The 22,912-nt window shown below is 51.4% G+C and overlaps 1 protein-coding gene across 1 annotated transcript; it reads right to left on the bottom strand.

Moving 5' to 3' along the window:
• Positions 1-2,616: 2,616 nt before the first annotated feature.
• Positions 2,617-20,481, bottom strand: TMED1 (transmembrane p24 trafficking protein 1). Its single transcript, XM_060236732.1, has 4 exons — positions 20,296-20,481; positions 15,813-15,910; positions 9,549-9,735; positions 2,617-3,122 (listed from the first exon to the last, which is right to left on the bottom strand). The coding sequence occupies exons 1-4, from the start codon at positions 20,479-20,481 to the stop codon at positions 2,904-2,906; spliced, it is 690 nt and encodes a 229-aa protein (XP_060092715.1). The 3' UTR covers positions 2,617-2,903.
• Positions 20,482-22,912: the final 2,431 nt, after the last annotated feature.

The raw sequence follows: 22,912 nt of genomic DNA, 5'->3' as shown, positions 1-22,912 counted from the left end.
GCGCCTATCTGTAACAACGATCACATGCCTTCTACCTAGTCTCATGGATTAGCAGGGCTACCAAGGACACTCTTGCAAGTTTATGTGCAAAAGGGGTTTGAGAAAGACTTGGGGGGAGGGACTGCCGCTTCCCTTTTTTCTTTGAACATGCAACGGTTTTAGCCAAAGCTATAAGAAGGGCAAAAGCCCGCCAAGCCAGTTTTTGCAAAGTCTGTCCTGCCTATAGCTGTCATGAGTCAATAAATATCCACGACTGAAGCGGCCTGTTTGTGATCATTGAACTGCTGGGGTCTTGACACTGAGCATCAGTGGCCAATGGCCACAATCGGCTGGAGGTCTCCTCCCTAAGTGAGCAAGGGCTGGTCCAAAGAAAACCTTCGGCAGCCAGAGTGGGACCCTGCCCTAAGGAACGCAGTGTAGCAGCACGAGTCCTGATTGGATCCTGCCCAGAAGAGCAACCAACGGAGTCCCAAGAACATAACCGACAATACAAGCATATTTTCACATAGGGGACATCAAGAGGAAAATTACATGCAGCTTGAAAAACAAAGTAGGAGTCAAGCATCACCTTTAAGACCAACGAAGTTGTTGGTCTTAAAGGTGCCGCTTGACTCCTACTTTGTTCTACTGCTTCAGACCCACACGGCTGCCCACCCGGAACTATCTACCTGGAATGCAGCTTGAAAGACACTCCTAGAGATTGGTCATTGACTCGAGAATCCAACCTCATCTCTTTTACAGGAAGAATGAGGTGTGTGAGCAACAGCAGATGGCACCAGAGCCCTCTCTTGAAACAGACATTTATTTAGAAAGTTAATACGCCACCTCTCCAGAGACCTGCTCGAGGTGGCTCACATCGTAAAAACAGACAATCGAGTCAAAAAATCAATCACTGTAAAGTTATCAAAATTGGGGGAAAGCTGTTAAAAACAGTATATAAGGCAGCCTAAACAGCTAAAAGGGTGGAACACTGATTAAACGCCTGGGTCGTGAAAAGTTGCGGCCCAAATCAAGTGGCAGATAAGCATCCAGAGAAAGGGCATTCCGTAGGCATGGTGCCCCCCCCACCCCCGGAAAAAGCATGTCTCCGGCTGCCGCCTGTCTGACCTCTCCAGGCAAAGGGCTCAGAGAGCAGGGCTTGGGAAGGATCACAGATGGAACGAGGGTGTGAATTCAAGTACCGAAGGAGCATTAACCCTTTCCCACACCTCCCTTTGCTGTCAAATTGCAGCCAATTTAGGGCCACCCTTGTAGGCTTTCCCAGGCAAGAGACATTCAGAGGTGGTTTGCTGTTGCTTGCCTCTTGAGTAGCGACCCTGGACTTCCTTTGGGGGGGGGGGGTCGTCTGAGTACAAACTGGGGTTATCTGATAAGCTCAGGCTACCCTGGGCTTTCCAAGTCAAGGCTTCTTCTAGACTACCTAGAGGGGAAAGGGTCTTAAAGGTTAATCTGTGATGCTCTGTATTCTTGGTGCTTAGGGGGGCAACAGTGTGAGGACTTCTAAAGTCCTGGCCCCACTGATGGACCTCCTGATGGCACCTGAGGTTTCTGGCCACTGTGTGACAAAGTGTTGGACTGGTTGGGCCACTGGCCTGATCCAACATGGCTTCTCTTATGTCCTTATGTGACACAGAGTGTTGGACTGGATGGCCATTGGCCTGATCCAACATGGCTTCTCTTATGTCCTTATGTTCTTAATCCACAGTTCAGAGAGGCCCTGGTGAGAGAGGCTCAGCACCATCTTCAAGTCCTTGAAGGGCTGTCATATAGAGGATGGTGCAGAATTGTTTTCTGTGGCCCCAGAAGGTAGGACCGGAACCAACAAGTTGAAATTAAATCAGAAGAGTTTCCGGCTTAATATGAGGAAGAACTTCCTGACCGTCAGAGCGGTTCCTCAGTGGAACAGGCTTCCTCGGGAGGTGGTGGGCTCTCCTTCCTTGGAGGTTTTTCAACAGAGGCTAGATGGCCATCTGACAGCAATGAGATCCTGTGAATTTAGGGGGAGGGGTTTGTGAGTTTCCTGCATTGTGAAGGTTGGATTAGATGACCCTGCAGGCCCCTTCCAACTCTGTTCTACGATGCTACACGTACAGTACAGACAGTACAGGGGCTGGCCTGTATTCAAAGTCAGGGTCACACATTATTAGCTGTGGTTAGGCTCATGCATTTAAATTCCGCTAAGTCCAGCAAAGAGCTTCAGCTTGCAAGGTGAATGCGAAGAGCATGCATTTAACCAGACTGCTTTGCCAAGTGACATCCAGAGACTGTGAGCGTATAAAACAAGGGAGTCGTGGCTCTTTTTTGGGCCTGGCAAAGACAGAGGAGCAGACTTCTCGTGCAGCCTCCTACTGGAGGGGAGCCCTGCTTGAGCGGATGCAAGTGCCGCTGACTGACAGCCTGCTCCAGCACTCAGCAGGAACTTCTCGGATCACCCCACCAACAAACACCCTGAATCAGGGGCAGATCTTGCAACACTTGAATAGGAGATGGTGACCTCTCTGGGCAAGAAGCGTTCAGGAGAAAAAAGGGCAGCTCCTGGTAAGGCACAGAGGGACAAATCGCCCAAGATTAGGTTTAAAGGAGAAACAGTGTTTAAAGCTGTAGTCCACCCTCACACCCTGAGAAAGCAAAGTTTATTGAGATGTCCAAGGCACAGAAATCAGCGTCTGTTCTTCCTTCCCGGCAGCCGCCTCCTGGCTCCACTTTTTCCGACCCTGCTGCCAGAATTTGTTCCTCAGCTTCCTGCCAACACAGTCTAAGACAGCTCAGTCTATCCAGCTCAATTTCTCCTCAAGTCCTGATCGTGGCGTTTCTTTTTATACCCTTCTTGGTAGAGAGACAGGAAGGGCAGCAGCCTTCAAACAGCCCTGAGCGTGAGGGCTGGGCCCGGTGAGGCTTCCTGGCTACATCCAAACTCGCCTCTTGTCCTCGAAGAGACTTTTCACCAGGTACACCTGGAGGAAGGAGACCACCAGCAGCACGCTGAGGTTGACGGCAGACCAGAAGTTGACCCTGCCGAGGTTGCTCTCCTGCAGGTTGCGATCGCGGGCCTCGAAGGCTCTCAGCAGCGCCTGCATCTGGATGCTCCTCTCCAGGCGGCTCTTCACCCTCTCGATGGATTCCTAGAACGGCAGACAGGAGGAAGACTGCTCAGAGACCACCCACTGCAGAAGGGGGGAGCCAGAAGACAGAAAGACGCAGAGGCATTCTGCTGGAATTGGAAGCTTATATACAATCAGAGCCTTTTTTTGTCGCTGGAACGCCTTTGCATATTAGGCCCCACCCCACCCACCCCTCCCCTGATTCCAGGGCTCTTCGTACAGGGCCTCCTGGAAGCTCCAGGAGGATTGGCTACATCGGGGGGGGGGGCTAATATGCAAAGGAGCTCCTGCTACAAAAAAAGCCTGACTTATAATACCATACAGTAGACTATGCCACAAATCAGGGGCCCCCAAAATGGTGCCCACCAATACTTCTCTTCAGGCCTTGAATTCAGCAGGAGCTCTCAGGAGGGCAGCTCCTGAACCTTTCTGAGGATTCCCCCCCCCCTCTTCCTCCCCACCATGTCCACTGAACAGTAGCTGCAGCTGCAGAAGTCCCTGGATGAGCTCCACCACCTATTTTCCTACAGAATGACCCCTGCTTCTCTTGGCCGAGTTTTTCAGAAAGTAGATGAAAAGTCTTTGTATTTGTACAAAGGGTTTTGGAGATATCTGGCTCCATCTCCTGCAGCTGTGAATCCTGCGGCAGTCGTTTTGGGGGGCGCTCTCTGCTCCCTCTCAAAACACCGCTGGTGTTCACAGGCTCCAAAAGGGGTGGGGATTCCGGTCATAAACGATGTGAAATGTTAGAATAACGAGAACAGTCTCAAGAAAGGGGAGGGGGAAAGAATCCCCATCTGCCAATCCAGGCGCTGCTTTTCTGCCTCATGACCTTTTTACTCCCAGACATTCCTGCCCAGGAAGTAAGATCACAGGGAAAGGGCCTCCTGACTCTTCCACCAGTCAAAGGTGCTTGTCTGGTAAGCAGGCCAGAGAGGGTCTTTTCAGCAGCAGCCCCATGCTTAGAAAACAGTCTCCCCTCAAGGGAGATGAGCCTGCCCCTGCCCCCCACCTTGGGTCTTCAGGAGGCAGCTGAAGGCAGTTTTATGTGAAGACCAGTGTTCCCTCTAAGCCGAGTTGGCGTGAGCCGGCTCACAGATGTTTAACCTCCAGCTCACACGTTTTTGTCTTAGCTCAGGAAGGAGGACCCCAGAGCACAATCATTTACGCAGGAGCTCACAGTTTTGATGCCAGGAGCTCACAAAGTAGAATTTTTGCTCACAGGACTCTGCAGCTCAGAGGGAACATTGGCGAGGACTGCAGTTGACTAATTTAGGTTTTATTTAACGGGCAGTCCTGACTGAGATTCTAAATTGTGGTCTTTTAGGTGATTTTTAAAAATAATCTGTTCTTATTTACACTATAAGCTGCCTTGAGTTCCGCAAGGTAGAGAGGCGACTAACAGATGTCTTAAATAAAAGCAGGCGTTTTGACTTGTGGCCAAGGAAAGCACCAGAGGTCTGACTAGTCAGAAGTCTAATTAATTTCCTTTTCTGGACTGAGTCACCCAAAAGCAAATACTCGGCATCTGATCCCAACATGGGATTTCCACACAATTGTTCAAGGTCATCAGACGTGATCTTTGTGGCATGTGTGCAGTTGAAGAACGCAAGAGAAGCCATGTTGGATCAGGCCAGTGGCCCATCCAGTCCAACACTCTGTGTCACATAAGAACATAAGAGAAGCCATGTTGGATCAGGCCAATGGCCCATCCAGTCCAACACTCTGTGTCACATAAGAACATAAGAGAAGCCATGTTGGATCAGGCCAATGGCCCATCCAGTCCAACACTCTGAGTCACATAAGAACAGAAGAGAAGCCCTGTTGGATCAGGCCAGTGGCCCATCCAGTCCAACACTCTGTGTCACATAAGAACATAAGAGAAGCCATGTTGGATCAGGCCAATGGCCCATCCAGTCCAACACTCTGTGTCACATAAGAACATAAGAGAAGCCATGTTGGATCAGGCCAGTGGCCCATCCAGTCCAACACTCTGTGTCACATAAGAACATAAGAGAAGCCATGTTGATCAGGCCAATGGCCCATCCAGTCCAACACTCTGTGTCACATAAGAACATAAGAGAAGCCATGTTGGATCAGGCCAGTGGCCCATCCAGTCCAACACTCTGTGTCACATAAGAACATAAGAGAAGCCAAGTTGGATCAGGCCAGTGGCCCATCCAGTCCAACACTCTGTGTCACATAAGAACATAAGAGAAGCCATGTTGGATCAGGCCAATGCCCATCCAGTCCAACACTCTGCGTCACATAAGAACATAAGAGAAGCCATGTTGGATCAGGCCAGTGGCCCATCCAGTCCAACACTCTGCGTCACATAAGAACATAAGAGAAGCCATGTTGGATCAGCCAGTGGCCCATCCAGTCCAACACTCTGTGTCACATAAGAACATAAGAGAAGCCATGTTGGATCAGGCCAGTGGCCATCCAGTCCAACACTCTGTGTCACATAAGAACATAAGAGAAGCCATGTTGGATCAGGCCAGTGGCCCATCCAGTCCAACACTCTGTGTCACATAAGAACATAAGAGAAGCCATGTTGGATCAGGCCAGTGGCCCATCCAGTCCAACACTCTGTGTCACATAAGAACATAAGAGAAACCATGTTGGATCAGGCCAATGGCCCATCCAGTCCAACACTCTGTGTCACATAAGAACATAAGAGAAGCCCTGTTGGATCAGGCCAATGGCCCATCCAGTCCAACACTCTGTGTCACATAAGAACATAAGAGAAGCCATGTTGGATCAGGCCAGTGGCCCATCCAGTCCAACACTCTGTGTCACATAAGAACATAAGAGAAGCCATGTTGGATCAGGCCAATGGCCCATCCAGTCCAACAGTCTGTGTCACAGAAGAACATAAGAGAGGCCATGTTGGATCAGGCCAATGGCCCATCCAGTCCAACACTCTGTGTCACATAAGAACATAAGAGAAGCCCTGTTGGATCAGGCCAGTGGCCCATCCAGTCCAACAGTCTGTGTCACAGAAGAACATAAGAGAGGCCATGTTGGATCAGGCCAGTGGCCCCTCCACTCCAACATTCTGTGTCACATAAGAACATAAGAGAAGCCCTGTTGGATCAGGCCAATGGCCCATCCAGTCCAACAGTCTGTGTCACAGAAGAACATAAGAGAGGCCATGTTGGATCAGGCCAGTGGCCCATCCAGTCCAACACTCTGTGTCACATAAGAACATAAGAGAAGCCATGTTGGATCAGGCCAGTGGCCCATCCAGTCCAACACTCTGCGTCACATAAGAACAGAAGAGAAGCCCTGTTGGATCAGGCCAGTGGCCCATCCAGTCCAACACTCTGTGTCACACAGTGGCCGAAACCCAGGTGCCCTCAGGAGGTCCACCCACGGGGCCAGAACTCCACAAGCCCTGGCACAGTTGCCCCTCAAGCACCAAGAACAAGGAGCATCACTGCCCCAGAGAGAGTGTCCCATCTGTACCTTGTGGCTAAGAGCCACTCATGGACCTCTGCTCCACGTGTTTATCCAATCCCCTCTTGAAGCTGGCTATGACTGTTTCAGTCATAGTTTAATGCAGGGGTGGCCAAACTGTGGCTCTTTCACACATATTGTGTGGCTTTCAAAGCCTCCACTGCCTGGTTGGCTGGTCTGGAGAAGGCATTTGCCTCCTTAAATCTTTTCTCCAAGCCAAGTCAGCAGGCAGCTTGGAAAATGAACATACAAGTTAATGTTGCTTTTTCACACCTCTCCCTTCCTTCTCCTATTTCCTTCCTTCCTTGAGGCTTTCAAACGTCTGACGTTCATGTCTTGTGGCTCTCAAACGTCTGATTTTTATTCTATGTGGTCCTAACATTAAGCACATTTGGCCACCTCTGGTTTGATGTATTTCTGTGAACAAATGAACCCCACTGCCTCTTGACTCCCTGCAGATTTTCCACCACAGCGAACACAGAAACCTGAGAAGACTGCCACGCAGTCCTGTTAAATCCTTTCGACTCAAAAGGCAAGATCCCTCAGGGGTTTCCCTTGCATATTCCACTCTTCCTGCACCTCCAAGCAGCCCAGCAGCTCTGCTGATCCCCACAACTTGGGGCCTCATCTGCTTGGTCCTTGACTGTATTAAACTATACTGTACTGTAGAAGATGATGATGATATTGGATTTATATCCCGCCCTCCACTCCAAATCTCAGAGTCTCAGGGCGGCTCACAATTTCCCTTCCCTTCCTCCCCCACAACAGACACCCTGTGAGGTGGGTGGGGCTGAGAGATCTCTTACAGCAGCTGCCCTTTCAAGGACAGCTCTGCAAGAGCTACGGTTGACCCAAGGCCATCCCAGCAGCTGCAAGTGGAGGAGGAGGAGGAAGACTGTAGATTTATACCCCACCCTTCTACCTGAATCAGAGCGGCTTACAATCTCCTTTATCTTCCTCCCCACAACAGACACCCTGTGAGGTGGGTGGGGCTGAGAGGACTCTCACAGCAGCTGCCCCTTCAAGGACAGAGTCTCAGAGAGGCCTACAGTCTCCTTTCCCTTCTTCCTCCACAACAGACACCTTGTGAAGTGGATGGGGCTGAGAGGGCTCTCACAGCAGCTGCCCTTTCAAGGACAACTCCTGCCAGAGCTATGGCTGACCCAAGGCCATTCCAGCAGCTGCAAGTGGAGGAGTGGGGAATCAAACCCGGTTCTCCGGGATAACAGTCCGCACACTTAACCACTACACCAGACTGGCTCTCCCTGTAGTGGCTTGAGGCCCAACCCTAAGGCACGGGGAAGAGGAGGGTGGACTTGACAGGAGTAACAGCGGAGGAAATGTTGAGGTGCTTTTAATTGTGCTCCTGTGCAAGAGCATTCCCACTGGCCGTGGCAGCAGCACTTTCCTGTCTGTACTGAAATGCTCTTTCCTGTGCCCAGACTTCAGTCAGGACTAAGTAGCAAACGGCAGGGGTGAAGCCGCAGGCATGAACATCTCAGACCATCAGCAAAGAAGGGATTGCTCTGTTAGTGGAGACCTGGTTTGAAATCAAGCACAAATTGTGGGGAACGGGACAAGATGGGGGTGGGGAGTGAAGCACCCAGGCAGGGGAAGACGTTCTCCCCGCCAGTCAAGGCCTCTGACATCAGACCTTCCTGCTGACAGGCCTGTTCTGCCTCTGGGCCACTGCGGGGGTCCCCCGTGTGGTGCCCACCTGTTCTGGAACCCACCAAGGGTGGGTGGGGCCAGGGGGGGCTTTTGCTGGAGACGTAACTGGCTCTGGAGGTTTTTTTTAAATGTCGCTCTTTGCTGTGTGACTGAAGGTATGTCCCGGGAGCTATTTTGTGGCTGGCTCTGCCTCTTGCAGCAGCCATTCTGAGACAGTCACGTTGCAGCTGCGCCATCCATGCTGTGCCAGAACCCCAAAGGTGCCCCCAGGCTCCAAAACGGTTAGAACATAAGAGAAGCCATGATGGATCAGGCCAATGGCCCATCCAGTCCAACACTCTGTCACATAAGAACAAAAGAGAAGCCATGTTGGATCAGGCCAATGGCCCATCCAGTCCAACACTCTGTGTCACATAAGACATAAGAGAAGCCCTGTTGGATCAGGCCAGTGGCCCATCCAGTCCAACACTCTGTGTCACATAAGAACATAAGAGAAGCCTTGTTGGATCAGGCCAATGGCCCATCCAGTCCAAGCCTCTGTGTCACACAGTGGCCCAAAACCAGGGGCCATCAGGAGGTCCACAGTGCGCCCAGGACACTAGAAGCTCCCCCCACTGTTGCCCCCGCCCCACAAGCACCAAGGAGACAGAGCATCACTGCCCCAGACATGAGAACATAAGAGAAGCCATGTTGGATCAGGCCAATGGCCCATCCAGTCCAACACTCTGGGTCACATAAGACATAAGAGAAGCCCTGTTGGATCAGGCCAATGGCCCCTCCAGTCCAACACTCTGTGTCACATAAGAACATAAGAGAAGCCTTGTTGGATCAGGCCAATGGCCCATCCAGTCCAAGCCTCTGTGTCACACAGTGGCCCAAAACCAGGGGCCATCAGGAGGTCCACAGTGCGCCCAGGACACTAGAAGCTCCCCCCACTGTTGCCCCCGCCCCACAAGCACCAAGAAGACAGAGCATCACTGCCCCAGACATGAGAACATAAGAGAAGCCATGTTGGATCAGGCCAATGGCCCATCCAGTCCAACACTCTGTATCACACAGTGGCCAATACACATGCGCGCACACACACATAGTGGCTAATAGCCACTGATGGACCTTTGTTCCATATTTTTATCCAATCCCCTCTGGAAGCTGGCTATGCTTGAAGCCGGCTATGCTCTGCTATGGTTGGGGACGCCTGGTCTAATAACATTCCCCTGTTATCTGGAGATGTCTCCCTCCATTCGAAAGTCAGTGTTAAAAAAACCCCTCTCTGCCCCCCCCCCGCCAGGCTCCACCCGGCTCCTCTCGACTCACCTTAATGTCCTCGATCTTCACGTCTAGGGTCTCTTCCGGCTCTGCCATTTCCGCCCAGCCATTGAAGTCCTCCTCTTCCTCCCGGGGGCTGTCGAAGATCAGCTCGAAGAAGACGAGCTTCTCGGAGATGGTGCTGAAGGAGTTGTCGAAGCACAGCTTGTAGTCCCCCGCCTCGGTGGGCTCGATGCTGCAGGCAGCGGGGAGGGAGCAAAGGGGGAGGCACAGTCAAGGCCTGGGTGAGAAAGCCACGAGGTTCCTCTTTTGTAAATTCTCACAAATAAGCTTATTAAGAGATTTCCAAAGAATACAGAAATAAACGTGAGTCACCGGATATACTAGTGCAGCGGTGAAAAACGCAAGATAAAAAACATTTCCAACACAGACATAACATGGTTTAGGAGACTAAGAGTGCTCATTCATAACTGCATCATGCGTTTTAAACCTAAAGCATACACATTATCACCAAGGATACAAAGCGAAATCGAAAATCCAGATAATGTATGAAGCAGAAAGGCATAAAAATAAATAAATAAATGAGTAAATAATTAAATAAATACGAAAAAAGGTAAAGGTCATCCCCTGTGCAAGCACCAGTTGTTTCTGACTCTGGGGTGACGTTGCTTTCACAACGTTTTCACGGCAGACTTTTTACGGGGTGGTTTGCCATTGCCTTCCTCAGTCATCTACACTTTCCCCCCAGCAAGCTGGGGACTCATTTGACCGACCTCGGAAGGAAGGAAGGCTGAGTCAACCTCGAGCCGGCTACCTGAAAACCCAGCTTCCGCCGGGGATCGAACTCAGGTCGTGAGCAGAGCTTAGGACTGCAGTACTGCAGCTTTAACACTCTGCACCACGGGGCTCTTTTCAGAGGAAAAGGAAAGGTCCCCTGTGCAAGCACCAGTCGTTTGCAACTCCGGGGTGACGTTGCTTTCACAACGTTTTCACGGCAGACTTTTTACGGGGTGGTTTGCCGTTGCCTTCCCCAGTCATCTACGCTTCCCCCCCAGCAAGCTGGGGACTCATTTGACCGACCTCGGGAGGAAGGAAGGCTGAGTCAACCTCGAGCCGGCTACCTGAAAACCCAGCTTCCGCCGGGGATCGAACTCAGGTCGTGAGCAGAGCTTAGGACTGCAGTACTGCAGCTTTAACACTCTGCACCACGGGGCTCTTTTCAGAGGAAAAGGAAAGGTCCCCTGTGCAAGCACCAGTCGTTTGCAACTCCGGGGTGACGTTGCTTTCACAACGTTTTCACGGCAGACTTTTTACGGGGTGGTTTGCCGTTGCCTTCCCCAGTCATCTACGCTTCCCCCCCAGCAAGCTGGGGACTCATTTGACCGACCTCGGGAGGAAGGAAGGCTGAGTCAACCTCGAGCCGGCTACCTGAAAATCCAGCTTTCGCCGGGGATCGAACTCAGGTCGTGAGCAGAGCTTAGGACTGCAGTACTGCAGCTTTAACACTCTGCACCACGGGGCTCTTTTCAGAGGAAAAGGAAAGGTCCCCTGTGCAAGCACCAGTCGTTTGCAACTCCAGGGTGACGTTGCTTTCACAACGTTTTCACGACAGACTTTTTACGGGGTGGTTTGCCATTGCCTTCCCCAGTCATCTACGCTTCCGCCCCAGCAAGCTGGGGACTCATTTGACAGACCTCAGAAGGATGGAAGGCTGAGTCAACCTGGAGCTGGCTACCTAAACCAGTTTCCGCTGGGATTGAACTCAGGTCGTGAGCAGAGGGCTGTGACTGCAGTACTGCAGCTTTACCACTCTGCGCCACGGGGCTCTAAATAGATACAAAGACATAACTAAATTAGAGAAGAACGATTATAAGAAAGAAAACAATACCACCAAAAACATATAAAGAAAAAACATACCCAAAATTAACATTTGAACACACAAAGGCACACCCACACGGCTTGTTCAGCTACAAGCGTATCAATTCTCTCGGTAAGAGCAGGCTTTCCGTTTGGATTTAGCTTAGACAGAAGATCCTGTCCTCAAGAACATGGTTTACAGCAGGGGTCCCCAACGTGGATGAATCCGTGGGCACGTCTGGTATTGTGACCCAGGTGCTGCAAGAGTCAAGCAACAGCCAAACTGCTTCCCTTCAGTCACACAGTGAAGAAAGATCCTTGCGCTGTGGAGGCAACTGCAGCCTTTTAAAAAGCCTGCACAGCCAAGCAGATCTCCAGTCAAAAGCCCCACCTGGCCCCGCCCTCTTTCTGCAGCACCCATGGAGACCCTGATCTATATCACCTTCCCAGAGCTTTTTTTATAGCAGGAACTCCTTTGCATGTAAGGCCACACACCCCTGATGCAGCCAATCCTCCAAGAGCTTCCAGGGCTCTTCGTACAGGGCCTACCGTAAGCTCCAGGAGGATTGGCTACATCGGGGTGGGGGGGTGGCTTAATATGCAAATAAGTTCCTGCTACAAAAAAAGTCCTGCGCTTCCGCATATTTTCATATGTGTCCCCATACACAGTGAACACTAATCCTTAATATCCACACCAGGGGTGGCCAAACCTGCTTAGCGTAAGAGCCACATAGAATAAACATCAGATGTCTGAGAGCCGCAAGACACGAACATCAAATGTTTTGAGACCCACAAGACAAGAAGGAAGTAAAGAAAACATATGGGGGGGAGGGGGAGAGAGAGATGGAAAGAAAGCAACGTTAACTCTAAATGATTAGGGTTTGTAGAGTCTTTCTGGATCAAGTGCCGTGTTCTACTGGAGAAAGTTTTCCTTCCAGATGTTTCGTTCTCAGCTGCGGAGAACATCCTCAGTGGCGTTGCAGCCGGAGCAGGCGTTCTGACCTTCTTGGCTGCTGTGCATTGAGTGAGGCCAGGGCTGCTGGAGAGCTGCTATTTCTAGGCTGGAGGGAGTGTGGTGAGAGGGCAATTGGTTTGTGAATGTACCCATTGTTTGGTGGGGCTTCCTGGAAGGGTGGTGATAAGGAAACTGGCTGTGGAATGTGACCATTGTTCTGTGTTGATTGCTGGGAGGGTTGGAAGGGGTGTGAAGATAAGGAAGATGGTTATAATAATAATTATTATTGAATAATGCAGAAATGATGTAGTGAAATTTTCTTATTTCATTATTATTATTAGTAGTAGTAGTAGTAGAAACGTCTGGAAGGAAAACTTTCTCCAGTAGAACACGGCACTTGATCCCGAAAGACTCTACAAACCCTAATGATGTTACCAGCCGTGAAAACCTGAAATCTTTGATAACTCTAAATGCATTCTCCAAGCCGCTGGTTGGCTTGGGGAAGTGACTGAAAGAGAGAAATGTCTTCTCCAAGCTGGCCGACAGGGCGGTGGGGGCTTTGAGAGCCACACAAATGTGTGAAAGAGCCACATGTGGCTCCCCAGCCACAGCTTTATCCTCTCAAAAAGTTCAAAGTGGCTCCAGACCACAGGACTGCTCTTCTCGGGGCCTTTTGCTGCAAGCTGTATGAAACAAGTATGTCTCCCAGGGCTTTCTGGAGGCCTTTAAACCACCAAGCCAGAGTCAGATCCCTGCCCCCCTAACTCTCACCCCCTCCGTGATGCGTCTGGAACCACAACAAGCGCCACAGAAGTCACGCAGGCGCAGCCCGGGCGGCTGTCTACAACAGAAGGCCACTGGCTCACTGAACAGCAAGAGAAAAGCAGAGCTATGCAAACAGGCCCCCGAGTGTGAACCAAAGAAGGTCTAAGTCTGGTTCAGCACCTTCCTCCAAAAGCAGTGTTAGGGCAGCCGTATCGCTCTCACTTCCCCCAGCATTTCACCACTACGGTGCTTATGTCATACGGTTAGTCATTAGCCGCATGCTGCCTGGGTCTATAAGAGTGCATATTGTGCTGTTCCTGATTTTGTAACGCTTGTTTTTATCATATTATTTTAGCCCCGTTTGCTTTTACTGTTCTAAACCGCCCTGAGCCCACTTGTGGGATAGGGCGGGATATAAATTAAAAAATTAAATTAAATTAGGGGTAGGGGCCAGCTATTACAGCAATTACACTGGCTATCAATCCACTCCCAAGCCCGATTCTAGGTAGGCCGGTAGAATTTTTACAGCATGAGGCCAAAGGCCGTAACAATAATGGCAGCTACCGGAGCAGTAATAAATATTACAATTAAACCCCAAGGTTAACAACAACGTTAAAATTGCCAAGACCAGGCCAGAGTGGAGAATGCAGCATGCTGAACATCAAGACAAATGTTTCGCGTGAATCAACCAGTGCAACTCCTATGGGTGACTTCATCATCTGCAGATAAGAAGTGGACGATTCAAGTGCTGCTGTTGTCCTTTAAGGCCCTCTGTGGCTTGAGACCGGGGACTCTCAAGGGCCATCTTCTCATGTATGAGAGTCCCTAACAACAGAATCTGTGCTCTTGGACTGGAATGACAGGTCGCAAAGTGGAGTGACAGCCCTGGGACCCTGACTCAGTGCTCTGGGACCAGAATGACAGGGTGAAGAATGGAATGACAGTCCCTGGGAGAAGCAGAAGAATTCTGGGACTGGAATGACAGGTCGCAGAGTGGAGTGACAGCCCTGGGACCCTGACTCAGTGCTCTGGGACCAGAATGACAGGGTGAAGAACGGAATGACAGCCCCTGGGAGAAGCAGAAAAAATCTGGGACTGGAATGACAGGTCGCAGAGTGGAGTGACAGCCCTGGGACCCTGACTCAGTGCTCTGGGACCAGAATGACAGGGTGAAGAATGGAATGACAGCCCCTGGGAGAAGCAGAATGGAATGACAGCCCCTGGGACTGGAAAGACAGGTTGCAGAGTGGAGTGACAGCCCTGGGACCCTGACTCAGTGCTCTGGGACCAGAACGACAGGGTGAAGAATGGAATGACAGTCCCTGGGAGAAGCAGAAGAATTCTGGGACTGGAATGACAGGTCGCAGAGTGGAGTGACAGCCCTGGGACCCTGACTCAGTGCTCTGGGACCAGAATGACAGGGTGAAGAACGGAATGACAGCCCCTGGGAGAAGCAGAAGAATTCTGGGACTGGAATGACAGGTCGCAGAGTGGAGTGACAGCCCTGGGACCCTGACTCAGTGCTCTGGGACCAGAATGACAGGGTGAAGAACGGAATGACAGCCCCTGGGAGAAGCAGAAGTATTCTGGGACTGGAATGACAGGTTGCAGAGTGGAACAACAGCCCCTGGGAATAGCAGGATTGTTCCAGGACTGGAATGGCAGCCCCTGGATGTAGGCTCAGTGCTTTGGGACTGGAATGGCAGCCCCCAGAGTGGAACGACAGTCCCTAGGAACAGAATCGGTACTCTGAGACTGGAGGAGGGTTGGCCCTGCCCAGTTATCACATTCCCAGTGGAAAGGGGGGGTGGGTGGGTCTGGGGAAGCACGACCACCCACAACTCTGCGGGTGGCTCTTGGGCCCAGCGAGAGGTTGGCGCTGCCCTGCATTCACCTCCCCAGTGGTGGGAGGGTGAGGAGAGACCAGCAACCCTTTGAGGGGCTCCCTGGCAAGGCAGGAATGTTTGGCCTGCCCAGCAGCCCCGTGTTTGTAGTGGGTGGGCCTGGGGAGAATCAACCACCCACAGGCTCCGGGTGGGGCAGGAGGGCTGTCTCTGCCTAGTCATCACTTTGACAGTCTGCGTGGAGGGGGAGGAGAGGCCTCAGATGAAACAAGCACCTGCCGGTCCAAGCCACAAGGCAGACCCCCACCTCCACCCCTGTCCAACCCGCATGTAACTTGTGGGGCATCCCAGGGAGGTATGCTGCAAGCTGGACGCCTCTAGCTCACCCAGGTTCATTCTATACACTCCTGCACCTGATATCTCCCCGAAAATCACTTTCCTGGAGCATCCTGTTTGGGGTTCTATAACTCGGACCCCCGAAGTCCAATCTTCAAGCCTGGTGGGCAGGTAAAGGAGAGTCCTCCGGAGATGCCTTGTGATTTTGGAGCCTTTAGAATCCTGGGGGAGGGGGGAACCTCCCACACAAACTGGTTTGGGACACGCCCCAGTTCACGCCCATCCCTACAAGGAACAACCTCCTCAGGGAAGTGTTCCTGCCCCCCTCACTTTCGGTCTTCAAAAGCCAGCTGAAGACAGTTTTAAGTTTCTAGCAGTCCTGAGCTGTGATTTGAAATTTAAATTTTATGCTTTTTGTTTTATCTGTGTTGCAAGCTGCGCTGAACTAGGTAGGGTAGAAATGAGTCAAATAAGGGCCAGCACTTTGGCCAGACACCCTCTCGACCTCGCCTCCCGGTTCAGACAGGGCGGCCACAATCAAAAAGCTCGACTCACGTGTGTAGCCCATCCGATCGCCGGTACTCCTCAACCAGCAGCACTCCAGAAGGGCTCTCCAAGGAGAAGTCCACGTCCAGTCCAGCTCCGCCAATAATCTACAGGGGGCAATAGAGGCAGGTGAGGAAGTCTAGCCGCCTCCGGAAAAGCTGGTGAGGGGATGGGGTTTGTGGGGAATGGGGGCAAAGGTGGAGCCATGTCAGTCTGTCATTGCCAAATGAAGTCAAACTATGGTGGTGGGAAATGCCATCCAATCGCAGCTGACTTACAGCGACCTCTCAGGGGATGTTCAAGGCACGTGGTGGTTTGTTATTCCAGGTACCAATCCCAGCCAGTTCTGGTTAACTTCTGAAATGTCAATAACAAATACTGGAACCACGGGAGTAACAAATCCGTAATATCAAGCACACTCAACGTGCTAGCAAATTGTTACGTCTATTAAATAATATACAATTCTTTACAGTTTTATAAACTCCTCAATATTTTACACAACAGCTTTTTGATAACACCAGTGTAACAAACACTTAACAATGGTTACAAACAATTTTCCAAAAGAGCTGTGACGATACTATATGACTTCAATATGGTTGCAGCGCTTGCAAAAATTCTCTCCATATTTGTCCCCTGACGGTATTGAATGTCTCCACAGTCCGTTTTGGTCCTTTCTCAAAGGGATGTGGATTCTTTGTGTATGCGGTGTCTTTATTGGCGTCCTCTGTCTTGCCCCACCATATCTCTCACTGCACTGACCAGCTCAATTAATCACGCTCCACTTGTCCTTCTTTTAAGTAATGCCCCGTGGCGCAGAGTGGTAAAGCTGCAGTAGTGCAGTCCTAAGCTCTGCTCACGACCTGAGTTCGATCCCCGGCGGAAGCTGGGTTCAGGTAGCCGGCTCCAGATTGACTCAGCCTTCCATCCTTCTGAGGTCGGTAAAATGAGGACCCAACTTGCTGGGGGGAAAATGTAGAGGACTGGGAAGGCAATGACAAACCTCCCCATAAAAAGTCTGCCGTGAAAACGTGAAAACGTGAAAGCAACGTCGCCCCAGAGTCAGAAACAACTGGTGCTTGCACAGGGGACTACATTGACCTTTTTAATTCAAGTGCTCTGCTCACTTTTCTGTATGCACAATGGCCTTCTCCTGGGGAGACCCCAATCCTCACCTACCACAACATCATTGGATGGATAAAAGGAAGGAGGGGAGAACAAGGGAAGCCACTGTCGGTCCCCACAGGAGAAAGGCAGGAAATAATAATTATTATTATGGTGAGGAATCTGGAGACCAAGACCTGTGAGGAAAGGTTGAAGGAGCTGGGGATGTTTAGCCTGGAGAAGAGGCGGCTGAGAGGTGATAGGATCACCATCTTCAAGTACTTGAAGGGCTGTCACATAGAGGATGCTGTGGAATTGTTTTCTGTGGCCCCAGAAGATAGGACCAGACCCAATGGGTTGAAATTAAATTGAAAGAGCTTTTGGCTCAACTTTAAGAAGAACTTCCTGACGGTTAGAGCGGTTCCTCAGTGGAACAGGCTTTCTCGGGAGGTGGTGGGCTCTCCTTCCTTGGAGGTTTTGAAACAGAGGCTAGATGGGCATCTGACAGCAATGAAGATCCTGTGAATTTAGGGGGAGGGGTTTGTGGGTTTCCTGTATTGAGCAGGGGGTTGGACTAGATGACCCTGGAGGTCCCTTCCAACTCTAGGATTCCTGACAGAGCAGTTCCTCAGTGGAACAGGCTTCCTCCTTGGGAAGTGGTGGGCTCTCCTTCCTTGGAGGTTTTTAAACAGAGGCTAAATGGCCATCTGACAGCAATGAAGATCCTGTGAATTTGGGGGGAGGTAGTTGTGAATTTCCTGCATTGTGCAGGGGGTTGGACTAGATGACCCTGGAGGTCCCTTCCAACTCTATGATTCTATGATTCTCCTTCCTTGGAGGTTTTTAAACAGAGGCTAGATGGCCATCTGACAGCAATGAGGATCCTGTGAATTTAGGGGGAGGCAGTTGTGAATTTCCTGCATTGTGCAGGGGGTTGGACTAGATGACCCTGGAGGTCCCTTCCAACTCTATGATTCTATGATTCTCCTTCCTTGGAGGTTTTTCAACAGAGGCCAGATGGCCATCTGACAGCAATGAAGATCCTGTGCATTTAGGGGGAGGGGTTTGTGAGTTTAGAGTGGATCCTCAGTGAAACAGGCTTCCTCCTTGGGAGGTGGTGGGCTCTCCTTCCTTGGAGGTTTTTCAACAGAGGCTAGATGGCCATCTGACAGCAAAGAGGATCCTGTGAATTTAGGGGGAGGTAGTTGTGAATTTCCTGCATTGTGCAGGGGGTTGGACTAGATGACCCTGGAGGTCCCTTCCAACTCTAGGATTCTATGATTCTCCTTCCTTGGAGGTTTTTCAACAGAGGCCAGATGGCCATCTGACAGCAATGAAGATCCTGTGCATTTAGGGGGAGGGGTTTGTGAGTTTAGAGCGGTTCCTCAGTGGAACAGGCTTCCTCGGGAGGTGGTGGGCTCTCCTTCCTTAGAGGTTTTTCAACAGAGGCTAGATGGCCAACTGACAGCAATGAGGATCCTGTGACTTTAGGGGGAGGGGTTTGTGAGTTTCCTGCATTGAGCAGGGGGTTGGACTAGATGACCCTGGAGGTCCCTTCCAACTCTAGGATTCTATGAAATTGGGCTCTCCTTCCTTGGAGGTTTTTCAACAGAGGCTAGATGGCCACCTGACAGCAATGAGGATCCTGCGAATTTAGGGGGAGGGGTTTGTGAGTTTCCTGCATTGTGCAGGGGGTTGGACTAGATGACCCTGGAGGTCCCTTCCAACTCTATGATTCTATGATTCTCCTTCCTTGGAGGTTTTTCAACAGAGGCCAGATGGCCATCTGACAGCAATGAAGATCCTGTGCATTTAGGGGGAGGGGTTTGTGAGTTTAGAGTGGATCCTCAGTGAAACAGGCTTCCTCCTCGGGAGGTGGTGGGCTCTCCTTCCTTGGAGGTTTTTCAACAGAGGCTAGATGGCCATCTGACAGCAAAGAGGATCCTGTGAATTTAGGGGGAGGTAGTTGTGAATTTCCTGCATTGTGCAGGGGGTTGGACTAGATGACCCTGGAGGTCCCTTCCAACTCTAGGATTCTATGATTCTCCTTCCTTGGAGGTTTTTCAACAGAGGCCAGATGGCCATCTGACAGCAATGAAGATCCTGTGCATTTAGGGGGAGGGGTTTGTGAGTTTAGAGCGGTTCCTCAGTGGAACAGGCTTCCTTGGGAGGTGGTGGGCTCTCCTTCCTTAGAGGTTTTTCAACAGAGGCTAGATGGCCAACTGACAGCAATGAGGATCCTGCGAATTTAGGGGGAGGGGTTTGTGAGTTTCCTGCATTGTGCAGGGGGTTGGACTAGATGACCCTGGAGGTCCCTTCCAACTCTATGATTCTATGATTCTCCTTCCTTGGAGGTTTTTCAACAGAGGCCAGATGGCCATCTGACAGCAATGAAGATCCTGTGCATTTAGGGGGAGGGGTTTGTGAGTTTAGAGTGGATCCTCAGTGAAACAGGCTTCCTCCTCGGGAGGTGGTGGGCTCTCCTTCCTTGGAGGTTTTTCAACAGAGGCTAGATGGCCATCTGACAGCAAAGAGGATCCTGTGAATTTAGGGGGAGGTAGTTGTGAATTTCCTGCATTGTGCAGGGGGTTGGACTAGATGACCCTGGAGGTCCCTTCCAACTCTAGGATTCTATGATTCTCCTTCCTTGGAGGTTTTTCAACAGAGGCCAGATGGCCATCTGACAGCAATGAAGATCCTGTGCATTTAGGGGGAGGGGTTTGTGAGTTTAGAGCGGTTCCTCAGTGGAACAGGCTTCCTTGGGAGGTGGTGGGCTCTCCTTCCTTAGAGGTTTTTCAACAGAGGCTAGATGGCCAACTGACAGCAATGAGGATCCTGTGACTTTAGGGGGAGGGGTTTGTGAGTTTCCTGCATTGAGCAGGGGGTTGGACTAGATGACCCTGGAGGTCCCTTCCAACTCTAGGATTCTATGAAATTGGGCTCTCCTTCCTTGGAGGTTTTTCAACAGAGGCTAGATGGCCACCTGACAGCAATGAGGATCCTGCGAATTTAGGGGGAGGAATTTGTAAGTTTCCTGCATTGAGCAGGGGGTTGGACTACATGACCCTGCAGGGCCCTTCCAACTCTGGGATTCTAATACTAATAGCAGCAGCAGCAGGAGCAGCAGCAGCAGCAGCCCCAGGCCAGGCACGGCAGCCTCCAGATTGCCCGACCAAGTAAGGGAGCTCCCCGCAGACTTCCAGGGATGCTGTGCAGAGCGGGCTGCGGCGCTGCACCCCAGAGGTCCCCGGGTGGTTGCCAGACCCGGCCTGGGGGCGCCGCAGGGTTTCTGGCCACGCTCTCCAGGCCCCACCGGGAAGGTGGCAACTCCTCCGAGGGAGCCGAGGAACTCCCCGCCACCCCCAGGCCGGCCCTTCCTCCTCCGCCTCACCTGGTACTCGAGCTCCAGCGAGCCGTTGGGCGGCGCGGCCTGGAAGAAGCACTCGCGGCGCCCGGCCGGCAGCAGGAAGGTGAACTCGGCGTCCTGCGGAGGAGGCGGGTGGGAGGCCCGGCCCGGAGCCCCGAGGCCCAGCAGCAGCAGGAGCGCCCAGGCCCCGCGCCCGGCAGCAGGCCGCATCTCGCCCGCCGAGGCCCCGCCTCCGCCCTCCTCCCCGCGCGGGGCCTTCCCGCCGCCGGCTCCCGAGAGCCGCCTCTGCACGTGGACACAGCGCCGCTCCGAGACACGCCCGCTGCCTGCCCCCCCCCCCGGCCTCCCGCGGCTCCCGGAGACTCTAAAATGAAACACTGCAAGAGGGCTTAACTTCGGAGCGTCTTTTATTGAAAGCTTGTTTTAAAAAAAAAAGATCTTTCATTGTATTTGTCTGTGTCTTGCAAAGCTTATATATGGGGCAAGGGATGCTCTGTGTTCTTGTGCTGGGGGCACAGGGGGAGGGCTTCTTGCCCCACTGGTGGACCTCCTGACGGCACTTGGGGGGAGGGTTTGGCCACTGTGTGGCAAAGAGTGTTGGACTGGAGGGGCCACTGGCCTGACCCAACAGGGCTTCTCTTATGTTCTTATGTGACACAGAGTGTTGGACTGGATGGGCCATTGGCCTGATCCAACAAGGCTTCTCTTATGTTCTTCTGTGACACAGAGTGTTGGACTGGATGGGCCAATGGCCTGATCCAACAGGGCTTCTCTTATGTTCTTATGTGACACAGAGTGTTGGACTGGATGGGCCATTGGCCTGATCCAACAGGGCTTCTCTTATGTTCTTCTGTGACACAGAGTGTTGGACTGCATGGGCCATTGGCCTGATCCAACAGGGCTTCTCTTATGTTCTTATGTGACACAGAGTGTTGGACTGGATGGGCCATTGGCCTGATCCAACAGGGCTTCTCTTATGTTCTTCTGTGACACAGAGTGTTGGACTGGAGGGGCCACTGGCCTGATCCAGCATGGCTTCTCTTATGTTCTTCTGTGACACAGAGTGTTGGACTGGAGGGGCCACTGGCCTGATCCAACAGGGCTTCTCTTATGTTCTTCTGTGACACAGAGTGTTGGACTGGAGGGGCCATTGGCCTGATCCAACATGGCTTCTCTTATGTTCTTCTGTGACACAGAGTGTTGGACTGGAGGGGCCGCTGGCCTGACCCAACATGGCTTCTCTTATGTTCTTCTGTGACACAGAGTGTTGGACTGGAGGGGCCACTGGCCTGATCCTGACTGCAATCACACGTGTTAAATAATGCCGTTTCAATCCACTTTTCCGTTCACACTGCAAAATTCAGTTGGAAAGTGCATTGAAAGGCGATTGGAACTGCATTATTTTTAGTATGTGTGATCACAGCCTATAAGAATGTGAAGGGCTGTCCCTAGAGGAGGGCAGGGAGCTGTTCCTTTTGGCAGCAGAGGAAAGGACTCACAATAGCAGCTTTAATTTAAGGGTGGGAAGGTATCAGCTGGATATACCTAAGAGTTCTTCAGCAGTAGAATCAGCTGCCGAGGGAGGTGGTGAGCTCCCCTTCACTGGCAGTCTTTAACCAGCAGCTGCTGGACCAACAATGCTCTAGGCCAGGGGTGTCAAACATGTGGCTCAGGGGCCAAATCAGGCCCTCAGAGGACTTCTTTCAGGCCCCTGAGCAACTGGCTGTCATCTGCTTCCTTCTCCCTCTCTCTTGCTTCCTTCTGCATCACAGCTTGCTTTGCCAGGCTTGCTCAATCGCACAGGAGCTACAGAGCAAAGCCTCTGTTTTCTCCATTGGCTGAGGCTCCTCCCTTGGGGAGGAAGGGGGGAGGAATAGCTTGCTTTGCTAGAGTCTCTCAATTGCACAGTACAGCTACTGAGTCAAGCCTCTCTTCTTTCTTTTGGCTGAGGCTCTTCCCCCTCCTGGTTCCCTGGGGAAGGAAGGAAAGACCCAAGGCTTCCTTTGCCCTGTTCCCTTGTTTGCTGAGGAGAGATACAAGGAAAGGACCTTTAAGGCCAATGAGTGCTAATGTTTAAGCATGTTTTATTTTAAGCTTTTAAAAAATCTTTGTGTTTGTGTCCTTTATAAAGTTTATGTCTCTGCTACCTGGCATTACATTTTATGACACGCAATGGCCCAGCCCGACAATGTCAGATCTGGCCCGCATAACAAATGAATTATGCTCTAGGCTGATCCTGCATTGAGCCCCTCTATGGCCCCTTCCAACTCTGTGATTCTATACCCAAAAGCCTGTGCCCAAGTCGGTCTTGAAGATGCCACTGGACTCCAACTTTGTTCTGCTGCTTCAGACAAACACAGCTACCCACCTGAGCAGGAGAAATATATGCAACAAGACACAAGTAAATGAAATTACTACTCCCAAGAAAACATGAATGAGAAAATTACAAAAGAACTGAATGACATACTTGAAAGTCACAAATCAAAAAGCTGGCAGCCTAATTAATAACAGCAGGACCTTCCATGTTAAGAAGAAGATGAAGATATTGGATTTATATCCCGCCCTCCACTCCGAAGAGTTTCAGAGCGGCTCACAATCTCCTTTCCCTTCCTCCCCCTACAACAGACACCCTGTGAGGTAG

This window comes from Heteronotia binoei, chromosome 4, assembly GCF_032191835.1.
Source record: "Heteronotia binoei isolate CCM8104 ecotype False Entrance Well chromosome 4, APGP_CSIRO_Hbin_v1, whole genome shotgun sequence".
In the NCBI taxonomy this organism is placed as follows: Eukaryota; Metazoa; Chordata; class Lepidosauria; order Squamata; family Gekkonidae; genus Heteronotia; species Heteronotia binoei.
Note: the sequence above shows the minus strand (reverse complement) of the source record. Positions and strands in the feature narration are given on the sequence as shown.

What these genes read in the sequence shown, in the direction of transcription:
- TMED1 (XM_060236732.1), bottom strand. Translation starts at nt 20,481, where the DNA reads ATGCGGCCTGCTGCCGGGCGCGGGGCCTGGGCGCTCCTGCTGCTGCTG. An exon ending in CGCTGGAGCTCGAGTACCAG is followed by an intron (nt 15,911 to 20,295) that starts GTGAGGCGGAGG and finishes TGCCCCCTGTAG; the next exon opens with ATTATTGGCGGAGCTGGACT. An exon ending in TGAAGATCGAGGACATTAAG is followed by an intron (nt 3,123 to 9,548) that starts GTGAGTCGAGAG and finishes CTGCCGTTCTAG; the next exon opens with GAATCCATCGAGAGGGTGAA.